The sequence below is a fragment of the Heterodontus francisci genome, unplaced genomic scaffold, assembly GCF_036365525.1.
Source record: "Heterodontus francisci isolate sHetFra1 unplaced genomic scaffold, sHetFra1.hap1 HAP1_SCAFFOLD_742, whole genome shotgun sequence".
NCBI classification, from domain to species: domain Eukaryota; kingdom Metazoa; phylum Chordata; class Chondrichthyes; order Heterodontiformes; family Heterodontidae; genus Heterodontus; species Heterodontus francisci.
Window position 1 is genome coordinate 294,076 of NW_027140866.1, and position 22,535 is coordinate 316,610.

A 22,535-nucleotide genomic window follows, 5' to 3' on the forward strand; every position below is an offset into this window, starting at 1 on the left:
ATAGCCATTTCCCTGGGGACTGATATCACTTCCATTCCCCGGGAGACTGATATCACACCCATTCCCCGGGAGACTGATATCACACCCATTCCCCGGGAGACTGATATCACAGCCACTCCCCTGGAGATTGACATCATAGCCACTCCCCTGGGACTGATATCACACCCACTCCCCTGGAGATTGACATCATAGCCACTCCCCTGGGACTGATATCACACCCACTCCCCTAGAGATTGACATCATAGCCATTCCCCTGGAGACTGATATCACTCCCATTCCCCTGGAGACTGATATCACACCCACTCCCCTGGAGACTGATATCACACCCACTCCCCGGGAGACTGATATCACTCCCATTCCCCTGGAGACTGACATCACAGCCACTCCCCTGGAGACTGATATCACACCCACTCCCCTGGAGATTGACATCATAGCCACTCCCCTGGGACTGATATCACACCCACTCCCCTAGAAATTGACATCATAGCCACTCCCCTGGAGACTGATATCACACCCACTCCCCTAGAGATTGACATCATAGCCATTCCCCTGGAGACTGATATCACACCCACTCCCCTGGAGACTGATATCACACCCACTCCCCTGGAGACTGATATCACTCCCATTCCCCTGGAGACTGTTATCACACCCACTCCCCTGGAGACTGACATCACACCCATTCCCCGGGAGACTGACATCATAGCCACTCCCCTGGAGACTGATATCACTCCCATTCCCCAGGAGACTGACATCATAGCCACTCCCCTGGAGACTGATATCACACCCACTCCCCTAGAGACTGACATCACACGCATTCCCCGGGAGACTGACATCATAGCCACTCCCCTGGAGACTGATATCACACCCACTCCCCTGGAGACTGATATCACACCCACTCCCCTGGAGACTGATATCACTCCCATTCCCCTGGAGACTGACATCACAGCCATTCCCCGGGAGACTGACATCATAGCCACTCCCGTGGAGACTGATATCACACCCATTTCCCGGGAGACTGATATCACACCCGTTTCCCGGGAGACTGATATCACACCCATTCCCCGGGAGACTGATATCACACCCATTTCCCGGGAGACTGATATCACACCCATTCCCCGGGAGACTGACTTCACACCCATTTCCCGGGAGACTGATATCACACCCATTTCCCGGTGAGACTGATATCACACCCACTCCCCTAGAGTCTGACATCACACCCACTCCCCGGGAGACTGACATCACACCCACTCCCCTGGAGACTGATATCACACCCACTCCCCTGGAGACTGACATCATAGCCATTTCCCTGGGGACTGATATCACTTCCATTCCCCGGGAGACTGAATTCACACCCATTCCCCGGGAGACTGATATCACACCCACTCCCCTCGAGATTGACATCATAGCCATTTCCCTGTGGACTGATATCACTCCCATTCCCCGGGAGACTGATATCACACCCACTCCCCTGGAGACTGACATCATAGCCATTTCCCTGGGGACTGATATCACTTCCATTCCCCGGGAGACTGATATCACACCCATTCCCCGGGAGACTGATATCACACCCACTCCCCTAGAGATTGACATCATAGCCACTCCCCTGGAGACTGATATCACACCCACTCCCCTGGAGATTGACATCATAGCCATTTCCCTGGGGACTGATAACACTTCCATTCCCCGGGAGACTGATATCACTCCCATTCCCCGGGAGACTGATATCACAGCCACTCCCCTGGAGATTGACATCATAGCCACTCCCCTGGGACTGATATCACACCCACTCCCCTGGAGATTGACATCATAGCCACTCCCCTGGGACTGATATCACACCCACTCCCCTAGAGATTGACATCATAGCCATTCCCCTGGAGACTGATATCACTCCCATTCCCCTGGAGACTGATATCACACCCACTCCCCTGGAGACTGATATCACACCCACTCCCCGGGAGACTGATATCACTCCCATTCCCCTGGAGACTGACATCACAGCCACTCCCCTGGAGACTGATATCACACCCACTCCCCTGGAGATTGACATCATAGCCACTCCCCTGGGACTGATATCACACCCACTCCCCTAGAAATTGACATCATAGCCACTCCCCTGGAGACTGATATCACACCCACTCCCCTAGAGATTGACATCATAGCCATTCCCCTGGAGACTGATATCACACCCACTCCCCTGGAGACTGATATCACACCCACTCCCCTAGAGATTGACATCACACCCACTCCCCTGGAGACTGACATCACACCCATTCCCCGGGAGACTGACATCATAGCCACTCCCCTGGAGACTGATATCACTCCCATTCCCCAGGAGACTGACATCATAGCCACTCCCCTGGAGACTGATATCACACCCACTCCCCTAGAGACTGACATCACACGCATTACCCGGGAGACTGACATCATAGCCACTCCCCTGGAGACTGATATCACACCCACTCCCCTGGAGACTGATATCACACCCACTCCCCTGGAGACTGATATCACTCCCATTCCCCTGGAGACTGACATCACAGCCATTCCCCGGGAGACTGACATCATAGCCACTCCCGTGGAGACTGATATCACACCCATTTCCCAGGAGACTGATATCACACCCATTCCCCGGGAGACTGATATCACACCCATTCCCCGGGAGACTGATATCACACCCATTTCCCGGGAGACTGATATCACACCCATTCCCCGGGAGACTGATATCACACCCATTTCCCGGGAGACTGATATCACACCCATTCCCCGGGAGACTGACTTCACACCCATTTCCCGGGAGACTGATATCACACCCATTTCCCGGTGAGACTGATATCACACCCACTCCCCTAGAGACTGACATCACACCCATTTCCCGGGAGACTGATATCACACCCACTCCCCTAGAGACTGACATCACACCCATTTCCCGGGAGACTGACATCATAGCCACTCCCCTGGAGACTGATATCACACCCACTCCCCTAGAGACTGACATCACACCCATTCCCCGGGAGACTGACATCATAGCCACTCCCCTGGAGACTGATATCACACCCACTCCCCTGGAGACTGATATCACACCCACTCCCCTGGAGACTGATATCACTCCCATTTCCCGGGAGACTGATATCACACCCATTCCCCGGGAGACTGATATCACACCCATTCCCCGGGAGACTGATATCACACCCATTTCCCGGGAGACTGATATCACACCCATTCCCCGGGAGACTGATATCACACCCATTCCCCGGGAGACTGATATCACACCCACTCCCCTAGAGACTGACATCACACCCATTCCCCGGGAGACTGATATCACACCCACTGCACTAGAGACTGACATCACACCCACTCCCCTGGAGACTGATATCACTCCCATTCCCCTTGAGACTGATATCACACCCACTTCCCTGGAGACTGACATCACACCCATTCCCCGGGAGACTGACATCATAGCCACTCCCCTGGAGACTGACTTCACACCCATTTCCCGGGAGACTGACATCACACCCATTTCCCGGGAGACTGATATCACACCCACTGCCCTAGAGACTGGCATCACACCCATTTGCCGGGAGACTGACATCATAGCCACTCCCCTGGAGACTGATATCACACCCACTCCCCTAGAGACTGACATCACACCCATTCCCCGGGAGACTGACATCATAGCCACTCCCCTGGAGACTGATATCACACCCACTCCCCTGGAGACTGATATCACACCCACTCCCCTGGAGACTGATATCACTCCCATTTCCCGGGAGACTGATATCACACCCATTCCCCGGGAGACTGATATCACACCCATTCCCCGGGAGACTGATATCACACCCATTTCCCGGGAGACTGATATCACACCCATTCCCCGGGAGACTGATATCACACCCATTCCCCGGGAGACTGATATCACACCCATTCCCCGGGAGACTGATATCACACCCACTCCCCTAGAGACTGACTTCACACCCATTTCCCGGGAGACTGATATCACACCCATTCCCCGGGAGACTGATATCACACCCACTCCCCTAGAGACTGACATCACACCCATTTCCCGGGAGACTGATATCACACCCATTTCCCGGGAGACTGATATCTCACACACACCCTCTGGGACTGATATCATACCCACTCCTCAAAAGTAAAAGAGTAGCTAAAGTAAACATTGGTCCCTTAAAAGAGGAGACAGGAAAAATGTTCATGGAGAATGAGGAAATAGCAGAGGCATTGAACAACTATTTTGTGTCTGTCTTCACAATAGAAGACGCAAGTTCCATACCAGAAATAGACAGTAACCTAGGGGCTAAAAAGAGTGAGGAAATTCATATCAGCAGAGAAAAAGTATTGGAGAAACTAACTATAGAGGGCTAAAAGCTGACAGATCTCCAGGACCTGATGGCCTACACCCTAGATTTCTAAAAGAGATAGCTGCAGATATAGTGGATGTGCTAGCTATGATTTTCCAAAATTCCTTAGATTCAGGAACGGTCCCATCAGATTGGAAGTTGGCAAATGTTACTTTTCAAGAAAGGAGGGAGAGAGAAAACAAGAACTACAGGCCAGTTAGCCTCACATCAGTCATTGGGAAAATGCTGGAATCTATTATTAAGGAAGTCTTAACAATGCACATAGAAAAGCACCGCATGATTAGAACAAGTCAACATGGTTTTACTAAAGGGAAATCCTGTTTGACAAATTTATTAGAGTTTTTTGGGGGATATAACGAGGAGAACCAGTAGATGTAGTATACCTGGATACCCATAAAAAGGTTGATAGGCAAGCTAAAGGCTCATGGAGTTGGGGGTAATATATTAACATAGATAGAGGATTGGTTAACAGACAGGAAGCAATGAGTGAGCATAAATGGGGCATTTTCAAGTTGGCAGGCAGTGAATAGTGGGGTGCTACAAGGATCAGTGCTGGGGCCTCAGCTATTTACACTCTATATTAATGACTTAGATGAAGAGACAGAGAGTAATGTATCTAAGTTTGCTGCTGATACAAAGGTAGGTGGAAAGGTAAGCTGTGGGGAGGACACAGAGAGGCTGCGAAGAGATATAGACAGGTTAAGTGAGTGGGTAACAAGATGGCAGATGGAGTATAATGTATGGAAATGTAAAGTTATGCACTTTGGTCGTAAGAATAGAAAAGCAGAATATTTTTTTAAAAGATGTGAAACTTGTAAGTATTGATGTTCAAAGAGACGTGAGTGTGCTTGCACAAGGAATACAGAAAGTTAACATGCAGCTACAGCAAGCAGTTAGGAAGGCAAATGGCATGTTGGCCTTTATTGCAAAGGGATTGGAGTACAAGAATAAGGAAGTATTGCTGCAACTGTACAGGGTTTTGGTGAGACCACATCTGGAGCATTGTGTGCAGTTTTGGTCTCCACATTTAAGAAAGGATATACTTGCACTGGAGGCGGTGCAGCAAAAGTTCACTAAATTGGTCCCTGAGATGAGGGGGTTGTCCTATGTGAGAGGCTAAGTAAATTGGGTCTGTATTCTCTGGAGTTTAGAAGAATGAGAGGTGGTCTCATTGAAACATATAAGATTCTAAAGGAGCTGGATAGGGTAGATACTGTGGGATCATTTCCGCTAGTCGGGGAATCTAAAACACGGGGACACAGTCTCAGGATAAGGGGCCGATCATTTAGGACTGAGATGAGGAGAAATTACTTCACTGAAAGGGTTGTGAATCTTTGGAATTCTCTACCCCAGAGGCTTGTGGATGCTTCATCGCTGAATACATTTAAGGCTGGGATAAACAGATTTTTGATTTCTCAGGGAATCAATGGGTATGGGGAGCGGGTGAGAAAGTGAAGTTGAATCCTAAGATCAGCCATGATAGTTTTGATTGACGGAGCAGGCTCAATGGGCCATGTGGTCTACTCCTGCACCTTTTTCTTGTTTTCTCGTTTTCTTGTGGGACTCGTATCACACTCACCTCCCCACCTCCCGCACCCCCCACCCCCCCGGGAACTGATATCACACCCCCCCCCCCCGGGAACTGATGTCATACCCAGCGCCCCCGGTACTGATATCAGACCCACTCCCCTGAGACTGATATCACACCCACTCCTCCAGATACTGATAACACACTCACTCCCCCCGGGACTGATAACACACCCACTCCCCCTGGCTCCGATAACAGACTCACTCCTCCAAGTGGCCTGATCTTTTTGATCACTGCTGACATGGCACAAGACCTTTCATTAGACTATTGAGACATCGTCGGATCTGACTGTCTTAGTAACATAGGAACATAGGAAATTGGAGCAGGAGTAGGCCATTCGGCCCCTTGAGCCTGTTCTGCCATTCAATTAGATCATGGCTGATCTTCGACCTCAATGCCATTTTCTTGCACTATCCACAAATCCCTTGATATCTTTAATATTTCAAAATTTAGCGATCTCTGCCTTGTCTTAACTAAATATGTCAAAGTATTTGCATTGATTAGAACAGAACTTAAACTGACGTGTCAGAAACTGCTTATGATGACTTCTCTGCATTCCAAGTGCTTTACAGCCTATGAAGTACTTTCTGAAATGTAGGTATTGCGGCAGCCAGTATATGTACAGCAATATCTCTCAAACAGTGACGACAATAGGTCCTAATTATCTATTTTTTAATTGACGAAGGTTGATAGGTAAATATTGGCCAGGGCACCAGTTAGAACTTGTGCTGTGGAATCTTTGACTTCCACCTGAATATTTTGGATATTCACGTGTATATAGTCACAGCATGACTGATCTTACCCGTGCAACCTGTTTCATCCCCTCACATAACAATTCTACCAGGTAATGGGACAGTTCCGAACATTCTGTGGTTTCAGGAGTGAGGGCACATCAAGAAAAACACTGTTCACTTTGTACTTTGTGCTTAGAAATCATATAGATAGAGAGTTAATTTTCAAGGCTCTGTGCCTTGCATGCAGAGAGGCAACAGTGAGGACCAAGGGAGGGGGTAAGTTCACTGATGCTTGGGGTGGGAGTGGGAGCTGGGGGTGCAGCATGGCTTAGAAGTGTGAGAGGCAGCAACTGGGAGTATTGTTGAGGAACACAGAGCCACCTACCTCAAATCTAAAGTGGAAGTGGGAGGCGACTTAATTAGAGGTTCGGATAATTAGTGAGAGGAAGAAGGAAGAGGAAAGAGTGCTACAGGAAGCAAATGCTACATTAATAGAAAAGGCATGCTATGGGCTGAATTTTGTGGAGCCGGTGGGGATCCTGACACTGGGCCAAAAAGCCCTTAGGAGCACCCCCGGCGCAATACAACAGTAGTCATACAATTAACTGCCTGCTGCCGGCGTCCGCATACTTTTAAGGACACGGACCCCGTCTCCAAGAGTTGCCGGCCATCAGAGGGCTGGCTTCTCAGTAGTATCGGAGGTGCCAATGGGAGCGGTGGCCACTGTCAGTACTACAAGAGACCCAGGAGCCAGGCGCACCACTGGAGCCCTGTACCCCAGGTAAGTGAGGCGAGGTTGCCGGGGCCGGTCCAGCAGATCCCAGTGAGGGTGGAGGGGAACAGGTGACAGGTGACCATTGAGGACGGAGGAGGGATGTTCACAGAGGGGTGGCCTTTGCTGCCGGGGCCCTCCGTGGCCGACAGATTGCCCATAGAAGAGGCCCTCCCCCGAGCCTGCAGGGTGACCGTCTTGTTTTACTGCACGACCTCCCCATGTGGCGGAGGCTCCCTCGTCACTGGTGTAATTTCAGCAGCGGCAGGAAGAAGCCCATAAGTAGATATTAATTGGCCTCAATTGGTCTCCAGGTGGGAAGGCCATGTTTGGCCTTTCCCGCTCCCTGACGTAATCGCAGGGCAACGGGCACTCTGCCAGCTACCGCCCCTCCCCCCACCCACCTTCCATCATTATTTTATGGGCCCCCAGCCTCCCATCCCGTCTCCCAGTGGGCCATAAAACACAGCGCTACATGCAAGACTGTTAATATTTTATAAATATGTCGATAAATATTCCTCAACGTTTAACAAAAAACAACTTCTCAGCCGCAACAGAGATGCGTTTGTTCAGATCTCCTTCCCTCCAGGTATCAGAAGTGTGTAACCATCTACATACCAGAACGATGGCATTCTTTTCAATCGGAACCAACTGGCCAACTCACCCAAGTGCTGTCTGACCCCAGGAACGCTCTGAGATAATTAAGCAGCATTGAGACATTGGAGGTAACGCATTGTCACCTAATGTGACGGGCATTTCATACTTAAAAGTTATAAAGATTTTAGCGTTGTTTAGGGAATGTTCAACAACTCCACAGTCTGATGTAAAATTGGTCATATCCTTGTGAATGGCTGTGTTTATGAGTGTCCGGGAAAGCAATGAAACGATTGGTACTGCAAAAATACATACGCACAGTGACACAATTGGAAGAAATGTATCTCGCTCAATATCCCTGGTATATTTGTTAATCAAGAGTGAATGGTGTACAGGTTGTTCCTTTACTTACAGGATACCATTATTTGCCTTTATTGGACAGAATAGACTGGGTAAATAATGCATTGGTTAACACCCAATTACTGGCTGACTTGAATTTTTATACATGATGCCGTAATGCATTTGATAACAATTACCTGTACACCATTGTTGGGATACTGAAAGGTATAGGGGATAATTCAAGAATATGACTATTAAAGGATCTTCACAATGATCCTGATATTTACAGGGCAGCAAAGAGAGAGTGGGGGAGGGGTGCGTGGGGGCAGGCAGTTTGTGGTCAGGAAACACAGAAGGAAAGATATTCCTCAGACCTGGTGGGCTTAATGGTAGGACCTGAATATCATTTTTGAAATCTGTTTCCTGGCCTCAGCCGGCCAGATTGAGAGGTTGGGGAATGGAGAGAGAGAGAGGGAGAGGGAGTGATTGTGGAGGATATTGAAGGAGAGCCAGAGAAATCGGGGATCAAGGAGGACATCGATGGGGTGGGCAGAGAGATCAGGGGTCATGGGGAACATCAATGGTGGGGAGCTAGAGAGATTGGGGGTCCGGGGGGACTTTAATGTAGGAGGGTGGGAAAATATCGAGGGTGGGGGATGACATCAGGGAGGCATCAGATCATGGGGGGCGGGGGTGGGAGTGTTGGATCACAGGGGAGAGGGTCCGATCACCGCTGATGTTAACAGATTAACTTGGAAGGAGGTGGCAGGGGGACAGACTGGGGAAGCACTCCTGCTTTTCTTGACCCACAAGCAGTGCTGGAAAATCACTTACCTCTTCCATGCAGCAATCCTCACCTCCCTTTAGCTACTGGGTTTCCCGAGACCTGGGATACCCAGCCGGCCAGTGTTAAAGCTGTAACAGATAAAATCTAGGGTGTGCAGTCTCATTAAAATATTTAAATGAGTGACCCATCTCCTGGGAGTGGATTGGTCACCTTCTCCCCCAGCCCCCATTCCCCACACGCCCCCTCCCCCCACCCCACCCACCGTCCGGCCTCTGTTAAAACCAGAAGTAGGCAGGCACGGAAGCAGGTTTGGTTCAGATCAAGGTTTTTTTTTACAATTTTACTTCCCACCAAACCCAAACTCTGCCGTTTTTGGGGTTTCAAATTCCCCCCCCCCCCACCTATGATTCACTTCATGATGCACTTACTTGAATGGCTTGTTCATTGATTTTCTCATACCATAAGCCACTGTTGCTTGAAAGTAGAATTGTTCACTGTCATCCCAAACGTACTGTCAGTGAACAAGATTTAAAATCATGAGTCCAGCACTCAGACCTTTTCCTTCACATGCAAAATGCAGGCAGCAATGTTTGACTTGGATTTACCAGCTCATGTCCAATACTTCATTGTGCAGTCAGAGATTAAGACACAGGTTCATCAGTATTGCTGTTTTAATGCCTATGTTAAAAGCTATGTAGTTCATGGCAAGCAGAGGATGACCAATGTTATAAAGGGTGCAGGATATTCTGCAGTGGGAAGGGAGTGAGCCAGATGTTGTGATACATGTTGGTACCAATGACACAGACATGGCAGATAATGAGGTCCGATGGTCAGACATTCAGAAGCTAGGGAGGAAGTTGAACAGTAGGACCCTGAAGGTAGCAAAATCTCTGGACTACTCCCAGTGCCATGCACTAGCGAGAGTAGAAATAGTAAGATAGGGAGGATCAATGCGTGCCTTGAGGCATGGTGCAGGAGGGAGGGCTTCAGATTCTTGGAACATTGGGATCAGTTCTGGGGCAGGAGGCACCTTAACAGGACTGGGACCATTGTGCTCGTGGGGCGGTTTGCTGTTGGTGGTTGGGGAGAGTATAAACTAAATTGGCAGGGGGATGGGCACCAGCATATAGGAATAAGGTGCATAAAGGAGTGAGAGGGTTGGATCGTACTAGAGAAAGAAGGTATACCATAACAGATAAGAGCAGACTAAGGTTGATAAGGAATACAAAGACAGGTTTAGATGCACGTATGTCAACACAGAAAGTGTGGTGAATAAGGTTGGTGAGCTACAAACACAAATAGCAGTATGGGAATATGATGTAGTGGCAATAATGCAATACTGCAACGTGGCTTCAAAATGGTGAGGACTTAGTGCTCAATATTTAGCGATACAAAGTGTTCAGATTAGATAGCAAAGGGACAAAAGGAGGTGGCAGTACTAATTAGGAAAGACATTGTAGTGTTGGAAAGAGAGGATGTCCATGAGGGAGCACGAACAGAATCAATCTGGTTAGAGTTGAGAAGCAATATGGGGAGGATCATGCTACTGGGGGTACTTAAAGGCCTCAAAATAATGACAGAGAGAGAGAGTTGCAAATCTGTAGGAAAATCACACAGATGTGCAAGAACTATTGAGTGGTAATATTGGGGGACTTTAATTACCCAAATATATATTGGGATAATGTTTGTGTAAAGGGAAAGGAAGTGAAGAATTTCTGAAATGTGTTCAGGAGAACTTCCTTGACCGATATGTTCTCGGTCCAACTAGGAAGAAGGCATTGCTGAATCCGGTGCTGGGAAATGAGGTGGGCCAAGTGGACCAAGTGTCTGTGGGCGGACACTTGGGTAAGAGTGATCATTGTATCATCAGGTTTAGACTGGTCATGGAGAAAAGCAAGGAACAATCTAAAGTAGAATGTCATGCAAACCCCCACCTGCCAAGAATGAGGCATATTACTTTTGTCATATGAACATTGATTTTAAACTGTTGCTGGAGTGAAGAAATGACTTGTTTAAAGAGATCAGCAGACATTTGTGCTGGAAGGGTATTTGCATACTAAGAGACAGTGCTTGGAGAGACAAAAGAATTGCTCACTTCCAATTAACAGAGATTGGGCTGGGCAATAGTGATCCACATCTTGTTGGGGTAAGAGACAGCCCTGCGCAACACAACCACCCCCCCCCCCTCACCCCTGCCATCAAGTGCTTTGGAATCCCCAAATGCAGGACTGGTTAAGCCAGTCAACTTGGAGTTGAATTGTGCCACACAGAAAGGAACAGAAGACAGTTTGCAACTGAAGTTAGAACAAGGAAGCCTCTCTCCTGGCTGTCTCTCTCTCGCTTTCTCCCAACCCACTGGACCCACGGAAGGCACGTAAACCGCAAGAGAGAACAGACTCCGACATCGAAATAAGTTGAAGTGTATTCCTCAGGGACATAGGGGCACTAGATCCCTTTTACTGGGAAAAGGCCTGACCTTTCCCCCAGAGAGTGCAGCAAACTCCAGAATGGTGGTTAATGGTATTGGAGGGCAGGGTATGCCTGTACCTTTACACTGGGTGCACCTGGAGTGCAACCTAGTTTCGGGACCGGTGACAGTAGGGATTGTCCCTAGTTTGCCTATGGATGGGGTTGACCTGCTCCTAGGGAATGATCTGGCGATCAGTGAGGATGATGGAAATCAAGTGCAACAGGACACAAATAGGCTGGCAAAATTGGCAGACAAGCAGCAGATGGAATTTAATGCAGAGAAGTATAAGATGATGCATTTTGGCAGAAGGGATAGTGAGAGGTAATGTGGATTAAATGGCACGGTTCCAAAGAATGTACAGGAACAAGGGACCTGGGAGTCCTCCTCATCTTTGAAGGTGGCAGGACATATTGAGAGAGTGGTTAGTAAAGCATATGGGATTGGGATCTTGGGCTTCATAAATAGAGACATTGAGTACAAAAGCAGGGAAGTTATTCTGAACCTTTATAAAGCTCTGATTAGGCCACAACTAGCGTATTGTGTCCAGTTCTGGTCACCACACCTTAAGAAGGATGTGAGGGTCCTTGAGAGGGTGAAGTGGAGATTTACCAGAATGGTTTCAGAGATGAGGGATTTTAGCTGCAAGGTTAGGTTGGAGAAGTTGAGTTTTTTCTCCTTGGAGCAAAGGAGATTGAGGGGAGATTTGACAGATGTGTACATGATTCTGACATATTTAGATAAGGTAGACAAAGAAAAGCTGTTCCCATTAGCTGATGGTACAAGAACTGGGGGACACAGATTTCAGGTTTTGGGCAAAAGCTGCAGAGGGGATGTGAGGAAGAACATTTTTTATACAGCGAGTGGAACTCGCTGCCCACGTGGGTGGTGGCAACAAAGACAATCAATGATTTCAAAAGGAAACTGGATGGGCACTTGAGGGAAATAAACATGCAGGACTATGGGGATAGAGCAGGGGAAGGGGAGTAATTTGTTCTACAGAAAGCTGACATGGACTTGATGGGCTGAATGGCCTCTTTCAATGCCATTATGACTCGGCAGCTCTATTTCCATGACAAATACTGGTATACTATAATGAGGCTAATCTCTGACCGTGTTCTTTCTGGGCATGACTGAAAATGTTTAAACAGTCTCATATTCAGTATCGCTTTAAATATACTATCATCTCCCCAGCTCAGAGCTGACCAACAAATATATTCCATTTCAGCCCCAAAAGACAAATATGGCTGGACAAGTAAACTTATCTGCAGCATGCTAAGGAATTCTTAGCTGTATAAATAGAGCTAGAGTACAAAAACAAGTAAGTTATGCACAATCTTTATAAATCACTGGTTACACAGGAACATAGGAACAGGAGTAGGCCATTCTGTCCCTCCAGCCTGTTCTGCCACTCAATTAGATTGTTATTAATCTTTATCATAACTCCATTTACCTGGCACAGTTTGTAACCCTTGATACCCTTGGCTGACAAAAATCTATCACTCTCAGTAGATCACCCCTTAATCTTCTCTGCTCTACTCATGGGAATACGAGCCTCGTCTACGCAACTTGTCCTCATGATTTAACCTTTTTAGTCTCAGTATCATTCTAGAGAATGTGCACTGCATCCCCTCTGAGGCTTCCTTCCTGAGATGCAGTTCTTTGGGCCTCCTTATCTCGAGAGACAATGGATAAGCGCCTGGAGGTGGTCAGTGGTTTGTGAAGCAGCGCCTGGAGTGGCTATAAAGGCCAATTCTAGAGTGACAGACTCTTCCACAGGTGCTGCAGAGAAATTTGTTTGTTGGGGCTGTTACACAGTTGGCTCTCCCCTTGGGCCTCTGTCTTTTTTCCTGCCAACTACTAAGTCTCTTCGACTCGCCACATTTTAGCCCGTCTTTATGGCTGCCCGCCAGCTCTGGCGAACGCTGGCAACTGACTCCCACGACTTGTGATCAATGTCACAGGATTTCATGTCGCGTTTGCAGACGTCTTTAAAGCGGAGACATGGACGGCCGATGGGTCTGATACCAGTGGCGAGCTCGCTGTACAATGTGTCTTTGGGGATCCTGCCATCTTCCATGCGGCTCACATGACCAAGCCATCTCAAGCGCCGCTGACTCAGTAGTGTGTACAAACTGGGGATGTTGGCTGCCTCGAGGACTTCTGTGTTGGTGATACGGTCCTGCCACCTGATGCCAAGTATTCTCCGGACGCAGCGAAGATGGAATGAATTGAGACGTCGCTCTTGGCTGTCATACGTTGTCCAGGCCTCGCTGCCTTAGAGCAAGGTACTGAGGACACAGGCCTGATACACTCGGACTTTTGTGTTCCGTGTCAGTGCGCCATTTTCCCACACTCTCTTGGTCATTCTAGTGAATGTGCACTGCATCCCCTCTGAGGCTTCCTTCCTGAGATGCGGTACCCACAGCTAAATGCAGTATGGCGTCTCAGCAGAGCTCTGTGTAGTTGTAGCATCACTTCCACCCCTTTGTATTCTAGCCCCCCTGAGATGAAGGCCAACTTTTCATTAGTCTTCGTCTGCTAATTCGTGTACTCAAGTCCTCTGGCAATAAAGGCCAACATAACATTTTCCTTCCTAATTACTTCCTGCACCTGCATGTTAGTTTTCAGTGACTTATGAACAAGGACACCCAGGTCCCTTTGGACATCAACACTTCGCAATCTCTCACCACTTAAGAATATTTCTGTTTTCCTACCAAAGTGGATAACCACTTTTTCCACATTATATTCCATCTACCATATTCTTGCCCACTCAATTAGCCTGACTAAATCCCCTTGAAGCCTCTTTGCATCTTCCTCACATCTCACATTCCCCCCAGTTTTGTGTCATCAGCAAACTTGGAAATATTACATTTGGTCCCTATATCCATATTATTGATATATATTGTGAATAGCTAGGGCCCAAACACTGATCCTTGCAGTATCCCGCTTGTCACAGCCTGCCAGCCTGAGAATGATCTGTTTATTCCTACTCTCTGCTTTCTGTCTGTTAAACAATTCTCAATCCATGCCAGTATATTACTTCCAATCACTAAACTCCTGTGTGGGACCTTATCGAAGGCCTTCTGAAAATCCAAATACACCACATCCACTGGTTCCCCTTATCTATTCTGTGAGTTACATTCTCAAAAAAACTTCAACAGATTTGTCAAACATGATTTCCCTTTCATAAATCCACATTGACTTTGCCCAATCCTACTATTATTTTCTCAGTGTCCTGTTATCATATGCTTTATAATAGATTCTAGCATTTTCCCTACCACTGATGTCAGGCTAAGAGGTCTATAGTTACCTAGTTTTTCGTTCCCTCCTTTCTTAAATAGTGGGGTTAAATTTGCTACTTTCAACCTGCAGGAACAGTTACAGAATCTATAGAATTTTGGAAGATGACCATCAACATATCCACTATCTCTACAGCCACCTCTTTCAACACTCTGGGACATAGATCATCAGGTCCAGGAGATTTATAAACTTTCAGTCCCATTAATTTCTCCAGTACTACTTTTTTACTAATACTAATTTCTTGCAGTTCCTCATTCTCACTAGTCCCATGGTTCTCTAGTATTCCTGGGAGGTTTTTTGTGTCTTCCTCCATGAAGACAGATACAAAGTATTTGTTTAGTTTCTTTGCCATTTCGTTATTCCTCATTATAAATTCTCCTGTCTCTGTCCTGAATGTAACAATTATTTCCTCAACTACTTCTTTTAAAAGAAACCATCAGGTCCTGGAGATTTGTCTATCTATAGTCTGATTAGTTTCTCCAGTCCTGTTTTTTTTAAAACTTATATTAAATAATGTAAGCTCCTCCCTTTGATTTATTTTTCGTTTTCCTTATTTCTGTTAATTTCTCCTCATCCCCTACTGTGAAGACCAATACAAAGTAAGGATTTAACAAAAACAAGAAATGCTGGAATCACTCAGCAGGTCTGGCAGCATCTGTGGAAAGAGAAGCAGAGTTAACATTTCGGGTCAGTGACCCTTCTTCGGAACTGACAAATATTAGAAAAGTCACAGATTATAAGCAAGTGAGGTGGGGGTGGGGCAAGAGATAACAAAGGAGAAGGTGTAGATTGGACCAGGCCACATAGCTGACCAAAAGGTCACGGAGCAAAGGCAAACAATATGTTGATGGTGTGTTGAAAGACAAAGCATGAGTACAGATTAGGTGTGAATACACTGAATATTGAACAGCAGCAAGTGCAAACCTGAAGAAAAACAACCTGAAAAAAACAGTGGGTAAGCAAACTGAACAAACTAAGATGAAGTGAAATAAATGCAAAAAAAGATTGTAAAAAATGTAAAAAGGAATGTTAAAAAAAGGAAGAAAAAATAACTAAAAATGAAAGTAAAATGGGGGGCTGTCATGCTCTGAAATTATTGAACTCAATGTTCAGTCCGGCAGGCTGTAGTGTGCCTAATCGGTAGATGAGATGCTGTTCCTCGAGCTTGCGTTGATGTTCACTGGAACACTGCAGCAATCCCAGGACAGAGATGTGAGCATGAGAGCAGGGGGGAGTGTTGAAATGGCAAGCAACCGGAAGCTCAGGGTCCTGCTTGCGGACTGAGCGGAGATGTTCCGCAAAGCGATCACCCAGTCTGCGCTTGGTCTCCCCACACTGTAGCAGCGAATACAGTATACTACATTGAAAGAAGTACAAGTAAATCGCTGCTTCACCTGAAAGGAGTGTTTGGGGCCTGGGATAGTGGATTTAGCAAGTCTGCCTTTTCCTGACTTCCAATTACAATAGGTTAGATCTCAGTTACAGTATTGTGTCCAATTCTGACCATCATATTTTAGGAAGGATGCCAAGGCCTTGGAGAGGGTGCAGAGCAGATTTATTGGAATGGTATCAGGAATGAAGAATTCCCAAATGATATCCACTGCCTGTGTCAGTCACTGTCTGCAGAGACATACATGTATACTAAATAGCCCTGATGTAGGAGCTCAGGCTGCAGTCAGCAAAGCTCGGGTGAATGGTGCAGACAACACCTGATGCAGAAGCCAAGTGAGAATGACATTGCATTTATTGCTGCAAATGAATATTGTATTAGCATTTACATTACTGAACTAAGCCGTCTTTTGGAAAACTATATGTCTTAACTTCTAATGAAGGGTCACTGACCTGAAATGTTAACTCCACTTCTATTTCCACAGATGCTGCCAGACCTGCTGAGTATTTCCAGCATTTCTTGTTTTTATGTTATATATGACTTAACACTTGGTGTTCCCTAACGTCCCATCTGTGCTTTCATTCTTAAAGCAGCTCCAAATTTGGAATGGTACTAAAATTGCGCGATGGATTCCCTCATCAATCCCACCCAGCCAAAGGCCACATGTCTGCTGTTGTTAGCCTGTCATAGTTTGGTTATTTCCCAAGCATACCAGCTTTGACACCACGACCACCGCACCCCCCCCCCACCCCCTGCCCCCCCCCACCCCCACCCCCACCCCCACCCCGTCATCAGCAGCTTCACGTCACTTTACAAGGAATCACTGAAGCAAACTAATTGGGCTGAATCATGCAGAGAATTAGTTTCATAGGCTCACCCTTCTGAAAGTAACTGTTCTTTATACAAGGCAGTGGACAAAGAACAAAGAACAAAGAAAATTACAGCACAGGAACAGGCCCTTCGGCCCTCCAAGCCTGCGCCGATCCAGATCCTCTACCTAAACATGTCGCCTATTTTCTAAGGGTCTGTATCTCTTTGCTTCCTGCCCATTCATGTATCTGTCTAGATACATCTTAAAAGACGCTATCGTGCCCGCGTCTACCACCTCCGCTGGCAACGCGTTCCAGGCACCACCACCCTCTGCGTAAAGAACTTTCCACGCATATCCCCCCTAAACTTTTCCTCTCTCACTTTGAACTCGTGACCCCTAATAATTGAATCCCCCACTCTGGGAAAAAGCTTCTTGCTATCCACCCTGTCTATACCTCTCATGATTTTGTACACCTCAATCAGGTCCCCCCTCAACCTCCGCCTTTCTAATGAAAATAATCCTAATCTACTCAACCTCTCTTCATAGCTAGCGCCCCCCATACCAGGCAACATCCTGGTGAACCTCCTCTGCACCCTCTCCAAAGCATCCACATCCTTTTGGTAATGTGGCGACCAGAACTGCACGCAGTATTCCAAATGTGGCCGAACCAAAGTCCTATACAACTGTAACATGACCTGCCAACTCTTGTACTCAATACCCCGTCCGATGAAGGAAAGCATGCCGTATGCCTTCTTGACCACTCTATTGACCTGCGTTGCCACCTTCAGGGAACAATGGACCTGAACACCCAAATCTCTCTGTACATCAATTTTCCCCAGGACTTTTCCATTTACTGCATAGTTCACTCTTGAATTGGATCTTCCAAAATGTATCACCTCGCATTTACCCTGATTGAACTCCATCTGCCATTTCTCTGCCCAACTCTCCAATCTATCTATATTCTGCTGTATTCTCTGACAGTCCCCTTCACTATCTGCTACTCCACCAATCTTAGTGTCGTCTGCAAACTTGCTAATCAGACCACCTATATTTTCCTCCAAATCATTTATGTATATCACAAACAACAGTGGCCCCAGCACGGATCCCTGTGGAACACCACTGGTCACACGTCTCCATTTTGAGAAACTCCCTTCCACTGCTATTCCACTTTGTTTCCGTTAATCCATGCCAGTGCCTGTCTATTTCAGAACTACATGCTTAAAGAAGCTCCAAAGTCTTGTTTACTTGGGTCCCTAATCTGGGAATGCTAAAACAATCATGAAATTACTTGCCATCTTGAATAAGGGAGCAGAAGGTGAACATTTATTTTAAATGAAAATGTTTAGTTCTCCCTACTGAATAACTAGAATCAAACCATAGTTATGAGGAGAGATTGGAAACGTTGGAAGTGTTCTCCTTGGAACAGAGAAGGTTGAGAGGTGACCTAATTGAGGTTTCCAAGGCAATGAGAGCTTTTAATAGTGTAGATAGAGAAAAACTATTCCCTCTGGCGAGTGGGTCAATAACCAGAGGTCAGACTTTCAAAATCATTGGGAAAAGATCTGGAGGGAAGATGAGGAAGATTCTACAAATAATTTTGAACGGGTGTTGTGCATGTACTCGAGGATGAGGAGCTTACAGGGTTAGGGACAAAAAGGAGGGTCTGTGAGACTAAGCACCATTACTTATCAAAGATCCAGCATAAGCACGATGGGCCAAATGGCCTCCTTCTGTGCTATATGTTTCAGTGATTCTATGATGATTCTAAAATGGTGAACGGGAAGTGCAAATTGATGGTCATAAGAGTATGAATGATTCGGTAACCCTCAATACCCTTAACTAATAAAAATTTATCAACCTCAGTTTTGAAATTTTCAATTGACCCCCCCCCCCCCTCCCCAGCCTGAACAGCTTTTTTGTGGAGTGAACTCCTGATTTCCACTACCCTTTGTGTGAAGAGGTGCTTCCTGACATTACCCCTGAATGACCTAGCTCCAATTTTAAGGTAACGTTCCCTTGTTCTGGACTCCCCCAGCAGGGGAAGTAGTTTCTCTGTATCTACCCTAATCCATTAATCATATTAAACAACACTAAAGATGAACTTACTGCCTCGTCCCCAAGAGCTGCATTCAGGCTGATTCGTACTTTCTGAGCATTTGGTGAATCTGTAATTAATGATAATCAGAAAAATATCAAACTCACAAAGGAATCACAGAATTACACAATTGTTACACTGCGGAAGGAGGCCATTCAGCCCATCGTGTCTGTGCCAGCTCTCCGAATGAGTAATTCACCAAACGCCATTCCCCCACCTTCTCCCCGTAACCCTGCACATTCTTCCTTCCTATAGAAAGGAAGGCGGAATTGCTTCTTCAAGTAAAGGGTTAGCCATATTGCGAAATACAGTGAAGGTACTGAATGAGGTGTTGTTGAAACCTATCTTATACAGTGAATTCCAGGGTCATTTCAGAACTGATTTTTAATCTGATTTGGCATTGATTAATGGTATTATGTCAAAAAAGATCTGAAGTTATTTGATACCAAAAATCAAACTATAATTGTAATTGATTACCCCAATGCAACTTTTAATCACGGTGATATCACAAAAATAACTTCTAAAATCACAAGAAAACCAATGCTTCAGTTAAGGCTAACATACCTTTTGAACAGAGCTGATCCACTATTGTGGCTCCAGAATCTGTAACCAGGAATAGGTTGAATACAAGGAGCAAAATCCTGAACCACATCCTGACAATTTGAAGGACGCTATAAGGAATAATCCACAGAGAACTTCGCTTTATGTTCTCTGACACACAAACCAGCAGCAGGAATGGGTGGAAAAATGTGTCTACTAGTTTGTAAAAGGCTTAATTATTAAACAAGGATGTCCCCAGTAAACAATCCTACCTACCTTCACAGTCCTGTCACTACTGCACTTAAACCGAATTAAAATGCTGGTTAGTGATTTGAAATGAAAAAAGTAATCTCGGCAAACAAACTCACCAGAAAAATAGAGTACTGGAGAAAAGTGATTGTGATTGAAACTGTGAGCTGTACGCATTGCATTTATCTGCAGAATAACAGCCAAGTGGAGGAATTAAAATGCTTGACATCTTTGCAAAAGCTTTAGTGAGTAGAACCTGACTAGTGTTATTCTCCAAAAGAAGTAACTCTTTCCAGGAAGGAATTCCGACATAAGAGAAGGCCCTCCACCACATGTATTTTCATGTTATTTCATTCAGCTCTTCCCCTAAGATTTTCCGAAAATGGACTGGATTTCATTTTTCTAACATATGCACAGTGGCGCAGTGGTTAGCACTGCAGCCTCACAGCTCCAGGGACCCGGGTTCGATTCTGGGTACTGCCTGTGTGGAGTTTGCAAGTTCTCCCTGTGTCTGCGTGGGTTTTCTCCGGGTGCTCCGGTTTCCTCCCACAAGCCAAAAGACTTGCAGGTTGGTAGGTAAATTGGCCGTTATAAATTGTCACTAGTGTAGGTAGGTGGTAGGGAAATATAGGGACAGGTGGGGATGTTTGGTAGGAATATGGGATTAGTGTAGGATTAGTATGAATGGGTGGTTGATGGTCGGCACAGACTCGGTGGGCCGAAGGGCCTGTTTCAGTGCTGTATCTCTAATCTAATCTAATATGCATTAACACGAACCATGATACTATTTTTAAAAAATGTCTATACATACATGCTAATATAAAAGCAAAATACTGCAGATACTGGAAAACTGAAAGTGCTGGAGAATACACAGCAGGTCTCGCAGCATCTGTGGAGAAAGAAACAGAGTTAACGTTTCAGATCTGTGACTTTTCATCAGTTTTTGTTATGCACACATGCTGTTCGCTCTCAAAGTGAGCATGTCTGTGCTGGGGAAGCAAACACTTTGACATGTTTTCCACCTAGTGTCTGAATTCAGCACTTGCACATCCAAAGACGTACAGGGTGTGGAGGCAATTGAATCACCGAGAGGGCAGTAAATAATGTGGAAATTTGAAGCACAATTGGCATTGTTTCTGCTTGCACAAATTGTCAATGTCTGCCCACACACTTGATGTAGCAATGTGGAGAATCTGGATACATGTCCATCTGTCAGGAGTGAATGTGATCTCTCTCTCTCTCTCCCCCCCTCTGTGTCTATCCCCCCCTCGCCTCTCTATATCAATTCCCCTCTCCCCTCTCTGTCTCCATCCCCCTCTCTCTCCACTCTGTGTCCATCCCCTCTCCCCCGTGTCCATCCCCCTCTCTCCCACTATGTCCATCCCCCTCTCCCTCTCTCTGTCCATTCTACTCTCCCTTCTCTGTGTGTCCAACCCCCTCTGTGTCCATCCCCCTCTCTCTCCCCTCTCTGTATCCATCCCCTCCCCCACCGTGTCCATCCCCCTCTCCCCCTTTGTGCCCACCACCCTCTCCCCACTCTGTGTCCAACCCCCCCTTCCCTCTCTGTGTGTCCACCCCCTTTCCCATCCCCATTCCCCCTCTGTGTCCATCCCCCTCTCCCCCTCTGTGTCCACCCCCTTTCCCCTCTCTGTGTCCATCCCCCGCTTCCCCCTTTGTGCCCATCCCCCTGTCCCCTCTCTGTGCCCACCACCTTCACCCCACTCTGTGTCCATCCCCCTTTCCCCTCTCTCTATCCATCCACTTCTCTGTTGTCCACCCCCACTACCACACCTGCCCCCCCCCCGTGTTCACCCCCACTCTCCCCTGCTCCCCCGTGTCCATCACCCTCTCCCCACCCTGCTCCCTGGGCTGGTGCTTGTTTAAAGGGCTGCCTGACTCTCAGCATGCTATCTCAGCACCACACCCCTGGCTGTGTACTGACCCACTTCCTGCTCTCCCCTCGGCCTCTCTCTCCCTCTCCCCTGCAGCAGCTATTCACACTCACTCCCTGCTCCGCATGAAAACAGCAGGGGCAGCCGATCCCTGTACACCTGTGCCACATGCCACCAATCAGTGCTCATCCCACCCAGGTAGCCCGCTGTCAGTCACATACAGTGACCAGTTACAGACAGGCATCACCATCCGTCAGTTGCAGGTCCCGCCTCCGCCTGATGTACACTTTAATAGGGAAGACATCAAAGCCGAGCCACAGGCAGCCTGCTGTCAGTCACAGAGGATTGGCCTGCCGCATTGAAACCACAGACCTCAAAATGTTTTACCACGGACACTGGTGTCTGTGTACGGACACATTGCCGACCCCTGCTCAGTGTTTCCAGTTGCAATCTCAGTTACCTCTGGGCTCCTATCAGCATTGAGGTATTGGAGTAGTTTAGAGGCTTTCAAAGTGACACTGGCATGATGGGAGGTCCCTTGGATGTTTTCACACTACATTGATTGAGGAGGTCAACTACCATCCACCGCAGGGATGACATGCTG

General features: G+C 47.0%; 1 protein-coding gene across 1 annotated transcript in view; it reads right to left on the reverse strand.

Annotated features, from left to right (window-relative positions):
- cltrn (collectrin, amino acid transport regulator) overlaps window positions 1–19,985 on the reverse strand; it is a 64,728-nt gene extending 44,743 nt beyond the window's left edge. The window contains exons 1-3 of the mRNA XM_068026177.1: window positions 19,815–19,985; window positions 19,262–19,320; window positions 9,613–9,695 (exon numbers count right to left, since the gene is read on the reverse strand). Coding sequence (XP_067882278.1) covers window positions 9,613–9,695; window positions 19,262–19,320; window positions 19,815–19,902 — 230 coding nt within the window. The 5' untranslated portion in view covers window positions 19,903–19,985. The remainder of the gene's footprint in view (window positions 1–9,612; window positions 9,696–19,261; window positions 19,321–19,814) is intronic.
- Window positions 19,986–22,535: the final 2,550 nt, after the last annotated feature.